The sequence below is a fragment of the Phoxinus phoxinus genome (assembly GCF_949152265.1).
Source record: "Phoxinus phoxinus genome assembly, chromosome: 5".
NCBI classification, from domain to species: Eukaryota; Metazoa; Chordata; class Actinopteri; order Cypriniformes; family Leuciscidae; genus Phoxinus; species Phoxinus phoxinus.
Genome location: NC_136880.1, coordinates 9,168,351 through 9,192,026, shown reverse-complemented (window position 1 = coordinate 9,192,026; position 23,676 = coordinate 9,168,351). Strand labels below are relative to the sequence as shown.

Below are 23,676 nucleotides of genomic sequence, written 5' to 3'. Positions count from 1 at the left end.
TCTCTAATTCAATTATTAGTAACAATTCAAATTAAAGAGCTCTCTAATTCAGTTGTTACTAGTAAGAATGCAATTACAGAGCTCTCTAATTTAAATTTTACTAGTAAAAAAACGAATTAAAGATATGTATAATTGCAGAGCTCTGTAATTGAATTAAAGAGCTCTGCAATCGCATTCTTACTAGTAACAACTGAATTAGAGAGCTCTCTAATTGGAATTATTAGTACTAGTAATAATTGGACTAGAGAGCTCTCTAATTGTAAATCTTACTAGTAACAATGCAATTGTAGGGCGATAGATGGCGTGACCTTGACCGAATTATAATAGGCCTACTGATTTTGCGCCAACGAGTGACTGTATCTAAAAAGCGCCAAAGCAGCAGCCTGCACTTTGCCTGTAACCTACTCCTGGAAATATGGACTCCAGTCTGTTGTCCTACTTTGAAGTAATTGGTCAAATGTTACATAGTGGCTGTACTGATGAGGACATTAGTAACCATCTGACATTTGAGTGCGGCTTGCAAAGAGGAGCATCGGTAGCGAATATTCGTCGTTTTTGCAAAGACAATGGCTTAAGAAGACCCCTAGTGACGGACAACGAACTGCATGCTGCTGTCTTCAAATCCATAAAACAGGTAGGCTTAACTGCCTGTATTACTATGAAGTTTCAAGTGTGCATGTTTTATTCAAGTTTTGTTTGCTGATGGAGAAATTAAACAGCTGCCAGGACAAAAATTGGCTGTGCAATTGCGAAATGATCTGTTCAGAACCCCGGGGGAATATATATATAGGCTATATATATATATATCACTGATTCTTGAGAGTCGGGACAAAACACGTTTTAAAAAACTTTTTTTTTAAATAGGCCTACACACTATATCAATTAGAGTTATACGTTTCTGCAGAGTTTTTCCCTTCAGAACTGGATTTGTGTCAACTCCGTCAGACACACTAAAAAGTAAACAATTGAAATTCTTCCAATCCAACAAGAATCTAAAGTTATGAAGTATATTGTAATAGTGTTTAGTTACTCTGATATGTAAACAAAATACAATATATAAACTTAAGTTGTGATTTCACACTATTCTGAAAACTCAGATTTCTAAATATTTGCATTTTCAAACTTTGATTTTAATTTCAATATTGTAAAAACAAATTCCTTAAATAAATAAAACCTAAGAGGATGTAGATCAGATGGTCCTTTATTACAAAAACAACACCAACTGAAGGAAGAATATTTTTTTTCCCAAAAAAATTAACAAAAACAAACATCCAAACGTCGAAGATCTGACGGTGTTGACGAAAAACTGACGGTGTTGACGAAAAACTGACGGTGTTGACACAAAATGTGTGCATTGCTGATTATTGAACAGATGTGCTTTTTAAACACTACTACTAAAACTACTCCTTGTTATTAGAGTACTGAACTTACTGTAAAGCAAACTATAATAAACATATTGCACATACACCGTTTCCAACTATTTTAAATTAAACCGTTTCCAACTATAAAAAACAAAAACAAAACAATAAGGGAAACCAGGGGCTACCCTCTGCCGTGATCATTTTTTTTTGGCCATATCGCCCAGCCCTACACTGGCTTCTCATTTGTCTATCTGTCTCTCTCTCTATATATATATATATATATATATATTAAAGTGCTGGCAAAGTTACACGTTACACAATAATAAGCAGACCACTGCCTGCCCATTCTCTACAAGTCAGATGCGTATGGTTAAATAATGTAATGCATGATATGTATGTGCATTTATGTGTAAATAAAACCCTGAAATAACAGTTTAACCCTTCACTATATTCACAAATAATATTATATTCGCACATTAAGAGGTTATTGGTGGATTTGTCAACTCCGTCATCGTACAGGTCAACTCCGTCAGACATAGAACCTGACGGAGTTGACGTCTGACGGAGTTGACGTCTGGTATGTATTTTCCGCCAAAACATGTATTGTACACTGCAGCTAGGTAGTTTTTCCTCAGTTGCTAGCTGTCCCAATAACCTCACTAAAATGCTTAAATTCAATCCACTATGGTTTAAAAAAAGTATCTTAACAGAAAGATGGTATTGACATGGTGCAGCTGTGACCATAGGAATATTGACATTGTTTGTCTAAAATATAAAAAAATGTAAAACGTACTAGAGCATGTGTGGTATTGCTGCATTCACCACAGGCAGGGAGATGAAAAGGGGTCCTCAGGGATATAGCTGACCGTGCTATTTCCTGATTTAAAGAGCTTTATGAAAATATCTGACGGAGTTGACAGAAACTGAGGACACAACTTTAATAGGCAGATTTCTATGGAAAATATTGTTTGATGTTCACTTCATGCATTGTTTTTTATATGTATACCCCTTATTTTGTATTTGATATATATGTTTTCACAATTGTAGAGCTTTTTTAAAGTTTTTTGGGATGGTTAATGTTGTGACCTCTTGCTGAGGACAAGTGCAATAACATTGACCTTCTACATGGACCTGTAGAAAACCTTCAAAAATTTTCCCCAAAAAGATAAAAAGTTTATTCTAAAAATCAGATAGGTATATACAAATCCTTTAGATTTAACTTTGTAAGTATGCCAATCATGATGAATTTCTTAATTTTTGCTATAAATTAGACCTTTCTATGTGGGACATGTTTTGTCCCGACTCTCAAGAATCAGTGATATATGGGTGAAAAAGGATGGATAAGCACACGCGGGCAGCAGGGATTGTCTGCTAATAGATTACTGACAGAGCTGCACAATTATAATATATAGCCTATACTATTAATAAATTAGAAGAACTTAGCCATTGAATATTTCATATTAAATTATTTGAATTATCACATTTAAAGTTTTATTTGTATTAAATTGAACAAGCACAACATTCAGCATTAATCAAATATTCTTAAAGAATTATTATAATTATTAATAATGTTATTTCAACATAATATCTCATATTTTGACATAATAGGCTATGTATTGTCTAAATGCGTGCCCGCGCCCCATGTCATGATTATATTGTCTGCTATAGCCTATTATTTGCAAAAAGGAGCGACCTGAGAAAGAATTTCTTTCCCCCTGCTTTGACAAATAAAGAAACTTAGTTCTGCATAGTGAATGATTTACTTTGACCTCCAGAGTTAACCCTCCCAGTCTTGTGTGTGAAGGTTACAGTATAAACTATGATTTGTGTATACTACATTATAAAAATATCATATTTGTATTAGTTGTAGCCTTACTTGAAATTACAAAAAAATGCTATGAAGGTAAGCTTGACTTGTATGTTTAATAATGTTGTTTGTATGACGTCTTTTATAGGCAAACATGCACGTTGTGAACAGGGAATATGCTTCAACAAAATAAAAAATAAAATAAAAGTAGACTCATTGACTAGTGGTTTCACACTTGATGACCCCAGTGTATGTGTGTGTATTACATGTCTCTTCTAAATAGGAATTGAATCAACCATCTTTTCTCTTTTCTTTACCTTAAGACTGGTCCTACCTATGGCAGAAAAATGATGACAGGCTATCTTGCAGCCGCAGGAGTCCATGCATCCGAAGGTCGTGTGGGAGATGTCTTGCGCAACATTCACATGCCTTATCACAGGGCACGATGTCAGGTAGGTTTGATCTAATGTCAATAAAGGCCGGATTTACTAAAGGCTTATTAAATGTATTGATTATTGGATTTTTAAGGTTGGGATTTCTTGGCATTGAGGTAAATGTGACAGTTTAATTGGTTAGGGTATTTGAATAGTTCTATCAGTAATGACAATTGTACTAACATTACAAGTACTCACTTCAGCTGTAGCAGTAGTAGTCCTTAGTACTATGAATAGTAGCAGTAAGTGCAGTGTATTGTGGTAGTAGAATGTCTTGCAGTATTGTTTTCAATCAGTACGATAATCAAGTAACAGTGGTTGCTCAGGTATTATGTTGTAAGAGTAGGTTACAGGAGGGTTTAAATGTATTTGCTACAGTATAGTCATGTCGTTATGTCTAAAGCTTTACATCAATGTGCTTTTTTTCTTTGATTTCAGTATGGTTTACTATGTATTGATGTAGCCTACTGATGTCTGTTTTTTGTCTGTTTTAAGGGAGCCAGGAACCTTAATCCTGTTCCATATAATGCAGGCTATGTGGGTCACAAAGTACACATAGACCAGAATGAAAAAATGGTTATGTTTGGTGTGACTCATGTGGTGGCGATCGATGGCTTCTCCAGCAAAATTGTTGGAAAATCAACAATGCCTGTGTAGAACAACCTCACCATATATACAGTGACATTTACAGGTAATTTAAACCACCTTTTCAATGTACCCAAAAACACCAAAAGAAATTTGTCAAAATAAGAACCAGCTTCTGGAAATCATCCCAATTCATGATTTGCTCAAACACTGTTTATGCAGATCCTTTAAAACCTTAGTCAAATTGGCCAATTTTCAGGCCTTATCTGCAATGTCAAGAATGCAATTTTATCTATACAAATAATTGGATTATGAGGTTAGCATTATTTTTAAGGTAGTTTTAAAAGTTTACTCTACTTTATAATAAAAACAGCAAACAATTACAATTAAGATGCAGAAATTAATGAAGGACTGAAATGTTTAATCGATTATCAAAGTAGTTTGGGGTTCATCTAATCAAATAATTGTTGCAGCTACAGCCTTTTAAGCAGCCAGTCAACACTCAGATTACCTCCCCACTACCTGACAACATAAGACATACTATATATTTTTCAGCTAAAGGTGACACTAACAGACTCCATACTGCTGTCAAAGAATTGGGAATATTATCTTTTCTTGCAGAGGTGCAGTGATGGAGTATGGGATGTGGGACCAGGTAAGAGTGGACCATGGGAAGGAGTTCTACCTTACTCTTTACATGCAAGAGAAATTGGCCAGCCACCGCAACAACACAGAGAGGCCACCATATATGCAAACACCATCAACAAAGGTGAGTACAGTTGAGCAAAATATGCACACACCCTGATTGTAATTTGTAAGTTTCAATGATTTTAATGTCAGTCTCCCTTTTAATTAATTCCTTATGCTTTGTTATGGAAATTTTACATTTAGATATGTTTCTTTTGCTTTTGTATGGGTACAACTTTCATTAACGATGAAGATTAATTTTTACTCATAAGCATTTAAAGGAATATAATCAAAAGCACATTATTAAAGATATAAAACTAAGTTTTTATAAATGTATGAGTTAGAACTAGCTTGAAGGAACAAAATGTTCACTGGGTCAAGTGAAGACTATGTGTACTATAAGTGTGAAAAATATGTGCGCAGCTTTGTTCGAACTAAAGATAGGCAATAGGTGTGAAAAGAGCAGGGGCTGAGAGAGGGGGTTTTTGGGCAGACAGGGCATTGTTCTGTTCAGATAGAATTTATGATTAGACGAGATCTTGAACACGGACGTATACAGACGTTTCCTTTTAAGGTAAACGAGACAAATCTTTATGACAAGATGCAACCCACTCAGGATGTGTTGAGGGTATATAATCTTGGCAAAAGGGACTGACCTTTGCCTTCTCATATCAGACGTTCTCTGTATGTGAATGCCAATTTCTTGCAAGAAATAAACTTTTGATACTTTGACTTTTCGAAGGTTCTACTTGTCTGTTTTTCCTCCTCACTTTTCAAATAGAATAATTTCCACAACAAATGGCGACGAGGATGGGATGCAGTAACCAACGATCGGCGTGACTGAGGGGAACAATTGACTGATCATCCCGAGAGACCATACTCTGCGGCTCAAATATCCTCAAGTTTAAGGAGAGAGAATTGTTCTACTCATCACGACGACCGCGGTGAACGCACTCCCAGAAAAGAACTCACAAGGTCATCAAAAAAGACGGTGAGAGAAAATTTAAATTCACAAAGTGGATAAGAAAATTATTTGCGTATTGAATATTTTTTCTAAAAGGGTCAGAGTTTTGGAATAAGCGTTTTCCAAACAGGGTTTGAGAATAAGCCTAAAAGTAAGTTCTCAAATGCCATGTGTTAATTCTTCTCTAAAAGGGCCAGAGTTTTGAGAATAGGTCTGATAGAAAATTTCTCAAACACCAAACAAGGTGCTCGTTCGAAATAAGCTGATAGTAAGGTTCGGACATTAGAGGAGGCACTTGTTTGGGAAAGACCTGCATCGACGGAGGCAGGCAATTTTGAAAGTCCTAGATTGACGAATTTAGGCATGTCGTGGTGGCCACGCTGAGAGGAAAGTTAACACAGTAAATATAGTGCGTGGTGACCACGCGGGGGAAAATATTTAAATACGCAAATATAAATACTGTTGATTAAAAGTAGCCTATATGTATAAAAATATACATATATATATAGAGATAAAAGTAAAGAAAAATAAAAATAAAATGGGTAACAAAAATTCGAAAAGAGAGGAGGAACAGGTGGTTAATTTCGGTAAGAGCTCATATAGAGCCATAGATAAAGTAATGGGAACCTGGTATCATGATTTTGTGCCGTTTTTGATAAACCAATATGGGTTTAATGGAGGTCTAAGTGTGTCACATTTAACTCAAACCAAAGCGAATTGGATGACTCATGTGGTTAAGAAAAAAAACAAAGAACATTACGATAAATGTGGTGAAATCATAGTAAAATGGTTAGAAGAGGCAACACGCAGACAGCAAAAACAAGTCTGTCGGGCCATTGCACCATTGTACTCTGATAAAGAAAGACAGGATGCATCAAAGAAAGCCTTACAGAATCTTAAAAATGATTGTAGTGAAATTGCTGACTGTTCTTCTTCCTTTTTCGGTCACTACGTGAAAATGACGGTGGAGGACGGGGCGTATCCGGCTCGTCGCCCGCCTGCTCTCAATCCTGCTGTGGAAGGAGCTGCTGCGGGAGGAGCGCTAGCCAGCGCACCATCTGGTCCACCGCCCAAATATGTTCCGACGGAGGACGAGAGAGAGGACACATCCTCAACGTGCTCTGGGGCATCATATCAAGGAGCCAGAGGACAGAAGTGCAACAAAGACTTAGAAGAACTGCTGAGCACAAACATGAAAACTTTGACTTTGAGCTCACAAAGACAGGCAAAAAGAAAATTTAGCCAGAGTTCGACCAGGCGTACGGACAAACAACGTCAAGCGCAGCAGCCGAACCTGCGAAGCCAGCAAAATCGCCAGCAGACTGATGATTCAGAGACAGAGATAAAGAGTGAAAGCGAGGATGGTGATGGAAGTCTCCTAAAGTTTCGGGCACCAATGCTCGAAGTGGCGGGGCCAGAGGGAGCGGTTCTGGTAATGCGGCCATGGAACCAAGAGGACTTGAACAAAGCTGCTGAACACCTGCCAAACATCGAAGCAGGTGGGGCAAAACTGGGTGCTGATTTAGCTGTTTTCTGCAGAGAATTCAGACCGACTCTCGGTGAACTGCGGAGATTAATGGTTTTGAAATACGGACCAGTGCAAATGGCCAAATTGTCAGACGACTGGCCAGAAGATTCTCGTCTGAAACACGTCAACTACGACGATCCGGCCAACAGTGACTACACAAAGAAAGTCAACGATATAATCACAGCTTTAAATAAAGTATTTCCACGCACGATGGACATTCACCAAGTTCGTCAATGTGTTCAAGGAAAAGATGAAACTACAGAAGCGTATTTCCAGCGACTGAAAGAGTGCTTTGATCGACATGGGGGTATGGATAAAAGACAGCCACCAACAGATCCGAATGCGGGACCGATGGGGTCTGATCCTTATGATGACTATTTAAGAACTTTGTTCATGGACGGACTTGACAAAGAAATTTCGAAAGCAATTGAAAAAAGCTGTGTCGGATGGCAACTTGCCTCTACAGCGGAAATCAGACGACATGCAAAACATCATGAGGGAATCATCAAAAATCAGAAAACAGCCAGAACCACCAAGCAAGACAAAGATCTTTCTCTAGCTCTGATAGCGCTGCAAAACAACAACCCCAAACCAATCTACCACCAACAAAACCAAAGAGGTGGTGGAGGAAGAGGCAGAGGACGTGGTCGTGGAAGAGGTAGACACTTTTCACAAAATCAACAACGTCCAGATCGAGACACTTGTTTCACATGTGGACAGAAAGGACATTGGAGTGACACTTGCCCGCAAGCAGCCTACAAAGCGCAGCAGGCAGATTGAGAGGAGGAGGGTGCGAGCAACGGGTTTCCTGTCCATCCATCAGATAAGTATCATTTTCCTTCTTTTCCTGACTCTGCTCTGTGCAATGAAGACATGCTTGCAAATGTTTTTTATAAAGCTCATAATCCTTTACCTTTGATAGAAGTAAACGTACTTGATAAGACATTACTGTTTCTGTTAGACACGGGGGCCACTAACTCCATAATTAAAGAAACAGAATTTACAAAACCAATTCCACTTTCTGGAGAAACAATTTGTTCCAGAAGTGCAACTGGTCATGTGGTCACAGAACCGGTCTCAACGCCGCTTGAGTGTTCAATTGATGGGAAAATATTTGAGCATTGTTTTTTGATTACTCAGACATGTCCAGTTAATTTGATGGGTAGGGATCTACTCTGTAAGCTGGGTGTTTCTGTTAAATGTACTACTGAAGGGCTTTTTGCTGACATGCGGATGTTGCATGTGACTACAGGGGAAACCCCTTTGTTTGAGTATGAGTGGCAAGTTTCTAACACCTGTCTAGCCACAAAGGCTCGAGACAGAGTGTTGCCATCCTCTGATTTTATGAATGATACAGATTTGCACTGTACTTCACATGTCAGCAATGAACCTGATGATGAATATGCGCAGCGTTGGTTTAATGTTGATGTGGAAAATGTAAAGACAGATTATCTTTATTGGACAAACCACTGGTGTGTTTTGAGTGTGAAATTGACTGACAAACAGACAATGTTTTGTGACATGGAACATGCACAGCCCCACATAGCACTGGCAAAACCAGTGAAGGCTGAATGGCGTGACGCAGGTCCCTTCATGGCCAAGTGCCATGAACTGACCGACTGGGTCATAATAGATCAAAAAAGAATGATCTGCCAAAGTGAAAGTACCGGATGGTTTAAAGAACCGTGTCACAAGACATTAAGGGGTTTGAGAGCAGTCACAGTGGTGGAAGAGGAAGTGCACTTTGGCAGTTTGACCTTATCGCACCTCCCTGCCATTCCGGAAGGACTGGAGGGAGTTCCGAGTTGTCTATGGGCTAAAGATAAATATGATGTTGGTCTGATTGCAGGTTGTGAGCCGATTCAAATTAAGCCTAAATCTGACTATAGACCAAAGAAAATGCAATATCATTGAAAAGGGAAGCGATTGTTGGCATCACTCCAGTGTTTAATTCTTTGCTGGAAAAAGGGGTCATTATTGAGTGTCCGGACTCGCCTGTCCGCACACCTATTTTTCCAGTAAAGAAAATAAGAGACAAAGGTGAAGAGACTCAGTACAGGTTCGTTCAGGATCTCAAAGCAGTTAATGACGCAGTTCAGGCGAGAGCTCCAAACGTTCCAAATCCTTATACGATTTTAACTAAGATTCCAGCTGACACTAAGTGTTACACGCTGGTTGACATTTCAAATGCGTTCTTCAGCGTTCCAGTACATCCTGACTCACAATTTTGGTTTGCGTTTAATTTTAATGGTAAAGCGTACACATTCACACGCTTATGTCAGGGGTACTGTGAAAGCCCAACAATATACAATGAAGCTTTGAAACGCAGTCTAGAAGGTTTGATACTTCCACCAGGGGTCGCACTCCTTCAATATATAGACGACCTTTTGCTCTGTTGTCCAAACGAACAGGTCTGTAAACAAGCTACCATCACACTGTTAACTTATTTGGCAGAGCAGGGCCACAAGGTCAACCCGAGTAAGGTAGCCATAAACCAAACCAAAGTTACCTTTTTAGGTCACGTGTTAACAGCAAACGGAAAATCATTGTCTGATAAAAGAGTCACCGCAATACAGAACATTCCTAAACCGACCACAAAAAAGCAAATGATGTCGTTTTTAGGAATGACCTCATACTGTAGAACGTTTATTCCTGGCTACAGTGACAAAGAAGGGCCTTTGTCAGCATTAATTTATGGTCAGGAAATGGCAGCCTCTGACAAACTAACATGGACCGCTGAGGCAGAGAGAGCTTTTTGTGAAATGAAGCAGGCTCTGATGAGCTCACCGACACTTGGCATACCAAATCCAGATAAGCCTTTTACACAGACAGTAGCTGAAAAAGATGGATACATGTCTTCTGTTTTATTACAGGAGCATGGGGGAAAGTTGAGACCAGTGGCATACTTCTCAACCAAATTAGATGCAGTGGCAAGAGGGCTTCCTGTTTGTCTAAGGGCTGTGGCTGCAGCGGAGAGAGCTGTGGTAGCCTCTAGGGATTTTGTAGGGTTCAGTGATTTAACCCTACTGGTGCCACATGCTGTGTCCATGATTTTATTGGAACAAAAGACTTCTCATTTATCTGCAGCACGGTGGCTGAGATATAACTTTGTGTTATTGGAAATGCCTAATGTCACTGTAAAACGTTGTAATGTTTTAAATCCAGCTACTCTGCTTCCCACAGAGAATGATGGTGAAGCACACTGTTGTGTTTCAGCCTTAGAGCAGATATGTAGTCCGAGACCAGACTTGACAGACAAGGCGTTACCCAATAGTGACATGATTCTTTTTGTGGATGGGTCATCCAGCAAGGATGACCATGGCACAAACAGAGCTGGATATGCAGTTGTTTCATTAACTGAGGTTCTGGAACAACAACCACTGCCGTCACACTTTTCTGCGCAGGCTGCTGAATTGGTGGCTCTGACTGCAGCATGCAAATTGGCAAGTGGCCGGCGTGTTACAATTTACACTGACTCAAGGTATGCTTACGGTGTAGTACACGACTTCGGACAAATATGGGCACATCGAAAGTTTCTGAAAGCCGATGGCAAGCCAATATTGAATCACCTTCTTGTGAGTCAATTATTGGATGCGATGCTGTTGCCAAAAGAACTGGCAGTCTGCAAGTGTCAGGCGCACACTTCTGGCAGTGATGACGTTTCAAAAGGAAACAGATCAGCAGATGTGGCTGCAAAGGCCGCGGCTCTGCTTCCTGTTCAGATAACCACAGCAGCACGGCTGAATGAGGAACTAGGTGACGTAGCTGCGATGCAACAGCATGCCACTGCTGATGACAAGCGAAAATGGAGAGAGGCAGGCTGTGTGTATGAGAATGAACAGTGGGTCGGCCCTAACAATAAGCCATGTTTACCTTCTCATTTCTTTCAGGCATATGCAAAGCTGACGCACGGACTGGACCACGCGTCGAAAATGGGAATGTTCAGTATTATGCAAGATAACTGGTTTACTAAAGGTTTTTCCACAGTGGCAGCAGATTTTTGCAGCAGATGTCTGATTTGCGGGACTAACAATGTGGGCAGGGGTCAGGCAATGAGACAGGCGGGGCATCCCAAGCCGCAACGACCATTCTCACATGTAATGCTCGATTATATTGAATTGACACAATCAGACAAAAAGAAATACTGCATAGTTGCGATTGATATTTTTTCAGGATGGGTTGAAGCCATGCCGACAACAAAGGCAGATGCACAAGGGGTGGCGAAACTACTCCTACAGGAAATTGTCCCACGATGGGGAATTCCTGAAAAATTATCAAGTGACAATGGTTCACATTTTGTAAACAGTGCAATTTCTGCAGTTGAAGCATTCCTGGGTACTCCCTGGAAGCACTTTTGCAGTTACCATCCGGAGTCAGCCGGGTCGGTTGAGAGACACAATCAAGTTCTAAAGAACAAGCTGGTAAAAATTTGTGATGAAACAGGGCTTTCATGGCCAAAGGCCCTGCCTATCGCATTGACTTATATGAGAATGAGGAAGAGGGGGCGAGCACAACTCTCGCCATTCGAGATTCTGTTTGCTCGTCCACCTCACATGGGTTGGGAACCACACAAACCTAGAACATTGCCTGACACGACTCTCTGTGAACATGACATGTTACAATATTGTGTTGAACTGGATAAGGTGTTCTGTGATATCTCCAAACAGGTCCAGGCAGCAGCTCCAGAGCCGGCTGAGACAGCCCTGCACAGCATCAGGCCAGGAGATTTCGTGCTGATAAAGGATCTGAGACGAAAGCATTGGAGGACGAAACGGTGGCAGGGACCATTCCAGGTGTTGCTGGTAACTCACACTGCGGTGAAAGTCGAGGAGAGAGCTCCGTGGATCCACGGGACACACTGTCGAAAGGTTCCAGCTCCAGCTCCAGCGGTAGCTGCAACGGAAGAAGAATCCCATTCACAGCCGACGAGCACCGAACGGGCGTCAGACTAAAGAGAGCCTCGTGTCATCCTGTAGGTTATCAATTCGAAAACCATCGTCATTGGAGACAGGACGAATCAATAGTACAGGACGATTCTGCAATTTTGGGAGTAGTCCGTACTGTGTCAAGAACTTTGTGGTGTTTTGACGGCGAGGGCATTGCCGTGACCTGTCTAATAATATCAACTAGACCCGCCTTGAGACCAACAGCACTAGAGACTTTGACAATGTATGGGCAGTGAAACCACAATTAGGCGACGTATGTTTATGTAAATTAGGGACCCAACAAGGGGCAATAATGGCTGGTACAGCACACTGTAAAACCACGATAATCATGAATAATAACAAATGTATAACATCTAATGGTACAAATATCACATGTCCAGGTGACGACGATGACCTCGGAGAGACAACAGCTTGAACAGTATGTGCACACCCTTCCTAAGAAATGGATGGGGTGCTGTTATCCAGGACTTTTAGATGTAGGAGGTTTATTTGAAAATATGCAAATTGTTAGGAACCTCTTGTTGTTTTAATTTGACTGACGTCTATCAAAATGTATCAGACATAATAGAACACATGAAAATGGCCGTAGCCACTCCAGATGAAATGTCATCTTCACTAGATAATTGGTTCTTGGGCCTGCAGGGGTGGACGAAATTGTTAATAAGTACCATTATGCCAATCGGATGTTTGATTTTGATTTTGATTTTTCTTTTAATGATTCCATGTTTAATTAATTGTATTTCTAGAATCACTGCTAAGGCAGGGACTGTAACAATGATGAGAATGAGAATGAGTCCAGGGGAATACACAACAGTGATAAGTTAAAGCACCAGAGGGTAAAGTTAATGTTTCAGTGGCTGATGATGATGATGATGAGGATTATGAGAACGAGAGCGAACATGAGTTTGACTAGAAAATTAAGTAACTATGGGGAAAATTTACCTGTTGTATATTACTATGCATATGAAAAAGTAAATGTCAAATTGTGTGTATGTTCTTTGAATGAACATATGGGGGATTGTTATGGAAATTTTACATTTAGATATGTTTCTTTTGCTTTTGTATGGGTACAACTTTCATTAACGATGAAGATTAATTTTTACTCATAAGCATTTAAAGGAATATAATCAAAAGCACATTATTAAAGATATAAAACTAAGTTTTTATAAATGTATGAGTTAGAACTAGCTTGAAGGAACAAAATGTTCACTGGGTCAAGTGAAGACTATGTGTACTATAAGTGTGAAAAATATGTGCGCAGCTTTGTTCGAACTAAAGATAGGCAATAGGTGTGAAAAGAGCAGGGGCTGAGAGAGGGGGTTTTTGGGCAGACAGGGCATTGTTCTGTTCAGATAGAATTTATGATTAGACGAGATCTTGAACACGGACGTATACAGACGTTTCCTTTTAAGGTAAACGAGACAAATCTTTATGACAAGATGCAACCCACTCAGGATGTGTTGAGGGTATATAATCTTGGCAAAAGGGACTGACCTTTGCCTTCTCATATCAGACGTTCTCTGTATGTGAATGCCAATTTCTTGCAAGAAATAAACTTTTGATACTTTGACTTTTCGAAGGTTCCACTTGTCTGTTTTTCCTCCTCACTTTTCAAATAGAATAATTTCCACAACAGCTTGTATATATTCGTAATGGAAAGCTAAAGTTTGGTGATAATTGTGTAGTGTTGAAATCAGCTATTCTTGGACAGTATTCTCTGTGTAAAGAATCTAAATAAGTATTTTATATTTTGCTTTGACAGAATCACACTATTGAAAGAATTTGGCCTGAAATCAACAATAGGGTGAACTACCCTTTAAAAGTGGCATTGGTCCAACTAGTGGATCAGGAGGTGTTGGATATGGAGGACAGCATGTCCAAATTCTGTGTGTCATCCTTGACATGCCAATTAGCTCGGCTTGGAATTGACCGTGTTGTGCAAGCGTGGAATGCCCACAGGATTCCAGGTTTGTGTCGGGGTTTGTCTCAATCAAATTCGAGTCTGATTGCATGTCAAATTTTGTGTGATGCCTGTTCAAGCCTTTTTTATTAATGACAATGTCACGCATTTTGTATACTATTTTAAGTGGTTTTCTGATTAACACATTTTTAAACTTGTTTAATACAACACTAGGAGAAGCATGATGCAGATCATAAGTGAGTTCTGAGAACATCATTGAGCTTTGTACTATAACATTAAGTCCTAGGTAATTTTATGCAACATTTATTAAAACACATTTTCATAGTGATTTTGGTAAAGCAAATTCACATTTTACTATGCAAATCCTAAATGTTATGTTGTAGTAAATAACAGAAAAATGTTCCTAATAACAACAGTCATCCTTAAGCTATTGCAGATTGTTCCCCCTCAGAGGACCACAATGGAAATAAGCCCACGGCTTTTTTGTGTATTTTATCCTCAACCGTTTTTAAAAAATGCGTACCGGTCTTTTGGGCTTGATTGTACTTGTTTTAACTTTATTGTCAAATAAATCAAATAAAATAAAAAATACACATGAAGCAAGATTGTGGGTCAGCTTCTCAAATGCACAGTGGTTAGACCAAGTGGGATGCATTTTATTTAAAATAAAAAAAACAATTTTGAAAAATTCATTGTATAGCTTGAGCAATGTATCCTTTTTATCTTTACTTCTTTTAGGAAAGGGAATCCCCAGTTACTTGGCCAGAGAGGGATGCCCAAAACGTGTATCCACAGACCTTTTGCCAGAGGCATCAGTGGCTGCAGACTGGTATGAGCAAGAGGTGGGATCATTGACAAGAGTGTCACATTTTGGCACCAACCCCTTTCAGAGTGCACAGGACCAGGAAACTGCAGAGAGGGAATTTGCTCTGCAATGGCCAGATGTGACTGTAATGTTGGACAATGCTGTCAACAATCAACCAGAATATTTTAAGTCTGGACTCCAAGGCCTGATTGATATGACCAGAAGACATTGTCAGCATTGACATTACTTTAGAGACATCAGTGACTTTGCTTTAGCCTCAGTGTTTCCGGGACATCATCCCTCAGTGGCTTTTTTTTATAATTGTTTTTGTTTTTGCCTTAGCAATATTTTCAGTTATAACTAATTTTAACACATGACAATTTAAAAAGTTTGTTATGTGGTAAGTTAGGTTAAAGTTGTTGTTATGTGTGGCAGACTAAAGACAGACTGTTGAACTTTGAATACAAATATGCTTGGTTCAGGTTTGAAATTCATCATCTTTTTTTATTATTTATTTTATTTGTTTTTATTAACATAATTACTTACAAGATGTAAATAGAGTGTTCAAAGGATCTACAGTTTGATACATTACTTACATCCTAAGTACAAAGAATGGACATTTTCGAATTTTGAATATCAGAAACAGTATATTGAACAATATTGTATATATAGGGAATAACATATACAATAGTTGTTTCTTAACTATAATTAATATGTTATGAATAACTGGGCGAGCCTCAACAGCGCAACTTTGTTACCATCCGTACATTAGGGTTATATTATTATCAACTAATCGCGACTTACATTAAATGAAATAAAACAGAATCTTCCTCGCGTTTTCGGTTATTCCCTGGTTATTTTTTATATTATATTTTATATCACTTTTCCCTTAAAACAAACACAAAACACACACGTGTCCCGGACAAGCGTTATAATGTCAAGCACTGATACGTTTTCTTTGATTGCTTTCCCTGAGGACAGTTGTTGAAAACGAAAGTAAATGTGTGACGCGCGTTCATTGCGTTTTATCGTGATGAGAGTTTCATGTCTTTTTTAAACTCACCACATTTAATTATAATGATTTATCTGTCATCCACCCTCGATTGAATTATTTTTTTTATTGGGCTACTTGACCCGCTCGACCCGTGTATTATGAAAGGTGTTTGAAGGCCAAACAATTGGATAACAATAGCTTGACAAAAGTCTGATGTCCATCTACAGAAGCCAATAATAATAAAAATAGGATTATTTTTATTTAGGCTACACACTTTTGTTTCGTCATGTTTTATAGCCTACCAGGCTGTCCTCAATAGCGTGCCAATCACATTCGGACTTCGGTGTGCTCAGATGCGCGCGCGCTGCTGTTGCTAGGAAACAGACGCGCGCGGACATGGATTTCTGTAGCGCGTGTCCGCTTTTGTTTTACAAGCGTTGATTGTTTTATTCTATTACCCTATGATATAATTTCTATTAAATACATTGACGAATAAAAATAAATTGTTAAAGTCAAACTTCAGATTTACTGGGGCACAGAAGATTTATACTGGGCCACATGCCCCAGTAAAGGTGGTCTAGCAACGCCCCTGCCCCGGGCAGCGCCGAATTTCAGCCAATCTCATCTGGTCACCCTATCAGTAAGCATTAATGTTGAAAAGTTAACGGTTTATTTTGAAAGGTCATTTCCTGGCGCTCAAAAAATTGCGCGAAGAATTCAGATTAGGCTACGCCTACACCACATTTGCACCATTTGCACCGCCGATTTCACTCTTGCAGCATCTCCGTGAAAGTCAAATGAATTTCCAGCAGGACAAAGCCACCCTCTGGCGTGGACCCAGAACGATACAAATCCGGGAAGTGGACATCACCCTGGAAAATATTTAGAGAATATTTAAGGTTAGAAAAAAATATCAAATTCAAAGTGTAGGCCTATCCAAGAAGAGGTATACAATATAGGTTAGGCATAATATTGGTTTAGCCTAAATTTAGTCTTGAAAGAAATAGTGTAACGTTAAGTTAACGTTATGTTAAAGAGGCTGGAATGCCCAAACTCGGCAACAAAGTTATGTTTACAATAAACTCCTGTTAAAATAGTTTTTATAGGTAAAAGTGCATGGTATGAAGACTAACTTCTAAAAAAAGCTGGGTTGTTTCAACCCAAATTTGGGTAAAATATGGACGATCACAGCCGTTGGGTTACAGTTCAAAAAAAATTTTTTTAACCCAATGTTTGTGTTTGTCCATATTTTTCCCAGATTTTGGTTGAAACAACCCACCATTTTCTGGAGTCTATGATCCACGTCAAGTGCCTTATGATGATGTAATTTTAGTGACACTGATATGAGCATGCCTTATCTGTGAGCTCTCAGCAGCAAAAGCAAAATTTTCTGAGCCTAGTTAGCGCCAAATTGTGTGTAATTTGGCGAGCAGGATCAAAATTGCGCGCGTTTTCATTATAGACCACAGATGCAGAAATTGTATTCTGTGTTTCCCAATACTTTCAACTCTGGTAAGTAAATAATTCTTAATCTTCACCGACCAAACGGCGACGTTATCGCTGTTTGTGGTGTCATTTTCATTACTTGAATGTACAGTAAAATTATTTTAGAGCCACCAGTAAGGGTTGACTTGGTCCCTGTTTCCCCTGCTGAAAGCAGTTTGTTATTTACAATGATTTTAAACAATGAGATACATGGTATAGATAAGTTTTGATGTAGTGAGAATAAAATCTGGAAGAGTCTTTTTACTCTGCCTGTGTGAGTGAGAAAGAGAGAGAAATAAAATCAACTTACATTGTCATATTTGTATTTTCAGCTGATGCCGACCAGCATCTATCTAATTTCAGAGACTGGCGTTGTCCTGCTACCCAGCTCAACAGGGTACATTGGGGACATTGAACTGTCAGGGAGATATGAGGTTTGTGGAGAGGAAGGCCCTACTGCACCAGTGGCACTGCCAACCCACCCTCACCCAGCACAACCTGCACAACCTAATCTGTTTAGATTCGCGACCAGGCCTGTGGCTTCTGCTGTCCGTTCAGGCCCAGCGCCTGCACCAGCTGCAAGAAGCTTTTCAAGGTTTGTTGTAACATAAACCAAATACACCCTCAGAGCATTTTTGCAAAGCCGTGAGGGAAAACATAAAAGCATGGTATGGTAAAAGACTGAATGATAAAACAACTCTCTAAATGTATCTCTATCTATCTCCGTTTGTATCTGTCAAAAGGAGCATTTCAATCGGAAGGGTGGAGGGTGGAGTCCTTCATGTGGACGGAGGCACCCTGTACGTAACTTTTTTGGAGCGTGAGGCAAATGTGTCCACTATTTCTGAAAAAGTGAAACATGACCTGGGCTCAGAGGAAGACATTGTTCTTTGTGATGGTCAGGGAAACCGCCTCATCGAAGGCATTGGCACAACAGGTATGTTATTGTATAAAAAAAAAAATCCTCCTTAAAGGTGCATTCAGCGATCCCGGTTGGCGTAACCTCTGGTTAATGTTTGAAATTATTATCATCGGCAACCTATAGCCGCTGAGAGGCTAAGCAGCACGAAAGATCCATGACGAGTTTCCATGCATTTAAAATCCAAATACCTTTATTAGCAAGATAACGGATCGTCCACGCACAAACCATTAAAGAACGTAGCTTACTGTATCCATGTATGTAAACGTATACGTGTAAACGGTCAACTGAAAGTGAGCACTCCTTGCTACTCACCCCCTCTCTTCACAATGTAAACAATACAGGAAATACTACCAGGTAAATACCCACTGATACTCATGTGACCAAACCACCTGGAAACGTATGTGCAAAATACAAAATAAAACGTTTTCTGCACTTACACTAATAGAGCATCACAGTCCCGCCCACAGCCCAAGAGAGCTTAGGTGCCGGAAGTACATTTCCCATAATTTTTTACCATTGACGTTTTGGAAAAATCCGTATCTAAAGAGTTTTAGAGCATGTCTGAGGATAACCAGCTACGGCTGAACTCATAAGCATACAACAACATATCATTTCGAGTGAAAAAAAGAAGAGAAAATCCCAAAAAAGTCAAAGGTACAAGACTGTGAACATATTTTCATTTCCGAGCAAAGGAACTACTCATCCCATAAACCACCGCGCCTCACTGAAGTCGACTGAAGCCACAACTGCGAAAGAGCCTTTTGAGCGATTTCCAAATCAGACGGCCACGCAAACTTTTTCCTCCAGTGAATTTTATATAGTGAATGTGCAGTAAATAGCAGTTCTTTCAGTAGTAATCGTGTAAATAATAGTGATGTATTGTGTATTGAATTTTATATGACAAATGCCTCAACAATTTCCCACTTGTGGTCCATGCTCATTTTATTCATGAAGTTATAGTTCATTCTTAATTTTAATAACATTTAATGTATTTTCTTAATATCCACAACAAGTGAAAATTAAAAAGTGATGGTCAGCAAAGCAAACCAGAAAGTGCACCACTCCACCGGTCTGATGCAAAGGTCTGCTCTTGGACCATCATATTCAGTTTATTAACTTGCCATGAATTATTACACAAATGTTCAGTAAATGCATGAAGAGGTATGCCTAGGCTAAATATTGTTTTGACAGTGGCATCATAAAATGCTTGATATGACTCATACCATATGAAGGCTACAGTAGCCTAGCTAAAGTGAATGATAATGCTAACTAACGTTACCAACCTCCCTGCAAAACTCACCACAACTTTGTAGGTCTTGTCCCTCATGCTGGCCCTTACAAAACCCAGCTGACCCTCGGACACGCTACACTCAACTACATGACCCGATTTGAAGTGGTTTTCACCCCTTTGAACACTTTTGTTTTCCTCCTTGAAAAAAGCCATCATGGCAGCCAAGGAGATCATTATTTGCACTGATAAGTCTACCGTGCAAAAACACAACACAGGTTTTTTATTTTTTTATTAATGATCTTCAGTCTTCACAGACCTTCGCGGGGTTTAACCAGACAGTTACACGAGTTCCACCAATCAGATGCATCACTGTGGGATTGTTCAGAATTGTGGGTAATGAAGTACTTATCCAAGACATCGCGAATAAACGGCATTTATCTCAAAACAAGGTTAGTGCCCCATGAACTTTTGCCGTTTATATGAGCATATACAATCGCTTAGTACAGCCGTAGCTGGTTTTAAGTCTACCAAGTATGGTTACGTTTTTATGGCTTATACCCCAACTGTCAATGGAGAAATTGTATTGAATTCTTACTTCCGGGACCGGCTGTGGGTGGGACTGTGATGCTCTGTTATCAAACAAAACGGAGGCTAGCTAGACCCTCCCTCCCTCCTCATCCGCGCAATAACCCCCCAAACCCCACCCCACATCATTCTTGTCGGTTATTGGCTGGAACAGTCTATGTTTCGTGATATGGGTCGAACTGTTTGTTGCTCAGTTTGTTTGAGCTGCGTGTGTGAAGACTAGGCTGTCTGCAGAGACCGTGTTTTTTACAGTGTGTTCAGAGGACAGGCAGCTAGCGGATAGTGAGGAGATGTTTGCGGTAGGTGACAAAAAAAAGTTTTGGCCTAAAAAAAACGTGTGAGTTCGCTGAATGCACCTTTAATAGTAGTTCATTATTATTATTGACATCACATATCTTGGATATCACTTATTTTTTCAATATTGTCTGATTAGCTTGTTTATTGAATGTATTTCACTTTACTTTTGTAGCCTTTGTAACGTGTTTTCATATAAGCTGATAATTGTCCCACTCTTTTGCTGGCAACCTGGTTGCCAGCAATTGGCACACTATTGCTTCCTTCATTAGGCAAGGTCAATAGGAGTTAGTTGTGCCTTTCATATAAACCACATTAAACTTGCCAAGGGTCTGTTCAAAATCAAAAAAAGTAATGGAATTGAAATTGAAAATGTAATTTTATCCCCAACATCTTCTCTTTAGGAGTCTTGTTCTGGAAGCAGAATGCTCGGAAGATTGTTGCCGTCTGTGACAGTGCCTTCCAGGAGTTGATGAGGAAGAAGAGAAGGAGGACAAGGTAACAAGCATACTGTTTATAGAAGCCTTCACCTATTACAGAATTTAAGACTAACTTCTTTCAACACAAAAGGCATTGCAGAGTAAATACTCCAGAGTCTCCACATGTTCATTTCAATTTTGAATTTCAAGTCAATAAACCCTTTTCAACATAAGCAAATTCACAAAGACCAATAAATTCTGTCAAAAACCATCCAGCAATGGAGATGACTTTAAGTTGATTAGGCATTATCAAATTAAGTTATTTTAAAGTATGCTGAATACACATAAACTGGTTAAAAGGTGTGACGGCCCCAAGAGCTCTTGGTGTTGGACCTCTGTACTGTGTGCTGTCTGTGTTTCTCAATGCACCTGGCTAGTAGCCCAACCTATTTAGGCCTGCCCGCCCAGACACCAGTGTTGGTGCTTGCGCCTACCACGCTATTCTTTTGTTTTAGTGTTGTTTTAAATAAATTTATGTTAATCTTTGAAAACCTGAGGCTGAGTTGCATCCTCCTTCTTTGTTGCGGCCTGAGAGCCGGGGTTGTAACAAATTGGGGACTCGTCTGTTTTTTTTTTTTTTATTCTGGTAGGTTTAATTTTAATAACCTTATTTAGTAAGTTTGTTGCATTATAGGATTTTTTTTTTTTTTTTTTTTTGGAGGATGAGCTTGAGCAGGTTTTGGATCACATTTTAAAAAAGTGTGTAACACTTTACAATAAGGTTCATTAGTTAACATTAATTAATAATGAACTGCACTTATACAGCATTTATTCATCTTTGTTCATGTTAATTTCAACATTTACTAATACGTTATTAAAATCTTGCTAACATTAGTTAATGCACTGTGAACTAACATGAACAAAAAATTAACAGCTTTATTTCTTTTAACTAACATTAACAAATATGAATAAATACTGTAACAAATGTATTGCTCATTGTTAGTTCATGTTAGTTAATGCATTAACTAATGTTTAATAAATTAACCTTATTGTAAAGTGTTACCAAACATGATTTTTGCGATTGTGGTTAAGGAGCTGGTTTTATAACCATTTCTGCTGAAAAGGGATGAGTGTGAAACCAAAAAGTCCTTATGTAAAGTTGGGTTAGGTCATGAAAAACAAAAATATAGATAACAGCAAATAATCAACGTGGCTGTTCAGCATGACTTGCTTGAATTGTGTAAACATGTTTTGTACCCCACAGTGGCATTGATGACCAAACTGTCCGATGGGTCGAGGAGCTGGTGCTGGCAGCCGAAGAGCTGCCAGCTATTACGGAAGCACTGCGGGACCTGGGGCAATACGCTCGGGCAAATAGGGTCAGCACGGTGGCTCTGACTGGTGACCAGGTGGCAACAGTCAGGTCAACGTTTCAGTGCCTTATATGCAGAGGTTAGTCAGTTGTAAATTATCTACAAACAAGTCATATTCTGCAGTAAAATCATAGCAAAGTCATAGCATTACCCTCTTGAAAGTCACCTGTCACATTAAAGGGTTCAACATTATAAACGGACACTGCGCTGCCAAACTGTGTTCAAAGATTTATTTTTGATTCTAATACAGAACCCAGGGTTTCAGAAGAAAACAAATATGTACTGCTCAATTACAGGGAAATGTGCCAAAACATTTTGTTTAATGTAATCCTGCAGCCATAAAACAATAGCATATTGGATTTTAATAATTGTATCAATATAAGTGTGATGTAGCTTCAGTGAAGATGTAACCAGCAGATAAAAAATATGGATGTTACTGTCATACAATATAGAACAAGAGGCTTATGACACCAGAGATATATAGGGGATACAAGGGTATGTTTAGACAGATGTCATTGCAATAATTAACTTTTAATAAAAATTGTAGGCATAGTAGTCAATGGGAATACATAACTATTAACACACTAACAAGTGAAATGAGACAGATGAAAATTGCTTAAGACAACCGTTGAAATATTTGTTGAAAAATATTCTGAATCTTGCAGATGTGATGGAAAACCCAGTTGTGGCACCGTGCTGCCGCAGCCTCGTTGGATGCCGGGTCTGCGTTGAGCAGTGGGCAACTACCTCGCCGCACTGCCCAAAGTGCAGGGATGAGATGTTCCAAGAATTTTTTTTTGAAATTACAGGGATGGGGGAGATTGTCAATGTTTTGAAAGACACTATAAGTTAGGGGATTGTTTTAATTAGTTTTTATTTTAAGTTTAGGTTTTAAGTTAAGTTGAATGGTTAAGTTTGGTCATGTTCATCTGTTATGTTATTTTATGCAATTAATAAATTGTTAAAAAAAAAAATCTTCTATTATGTTCACTTGCAGAACTCCTTTTGTTGTATATGTTATTTTATGCTAATAATAAATTAATATAAACATTTCAATAAAATTAATTATGTTCACTTGCATGACATACTGCTTGTTGTCTATTATACACACTAGAACCACACACCCCACTGGACTGTAGGCCTATATGTGAGACATGTTTTTAAATTTGAGTTACAGTCAACTCCTAAAACTGTTCACGCAGTATAATAGCACACATGTAAATCAGACAATCAAACATGAGAAAGAGCTCATTTTGTTGAGTAGGCTAATGCCTTAAGCAGCAGTCGTAGAAACGTGATTTGTGAAAGCACAGTTATAATGGAAAGTGTTTTAAT

General features: G+C 39.0%; 1 protein-coding gene and 1 long non-coding RNA gene across 2 annotated transcripts; both read left to right on the top strand.

Annotated features, from left to right (window-relative positions):
* Positions 1–3,413: 3,413 nt before the first annotated feature.
* Positions 3,414–14,273, top strand: LOC306999150. The gene is made up of 4 exons (XR_013797749.1): positions 3,414–3,620; positions 4,098–4,293; positions 4,809–4,956; positions 14,075–14,273. It is a non-coding gene; the product is annotated as an uncharacterized lncRNA (long non-coding RNA).
* Positions 14,274–19,884: 5,611 nt separating this feature from the next.
* On the top strand, positions 19,885–23,194 carry LOC306998927 (uncharacterized protein; the record flags this gene model as incomplete). The annotated part of the gene is made up of 4 exons (XM_079613325.1): positions 19,885–19,945; positions 20,954–21,047; positions 22,233–22,420; positions 23,007–23,194. The coding sequence occupies 4 exons, from the start codon at positions 19,885–19,887 to the stop codon at positions 23,192–23,194; spliced, it is 531 nt and encodes a 176-aa protein (XP_079469451.1).
* Between the last annotated feature and the right edge of the window lie 482 nt (positions 23,195–23,676).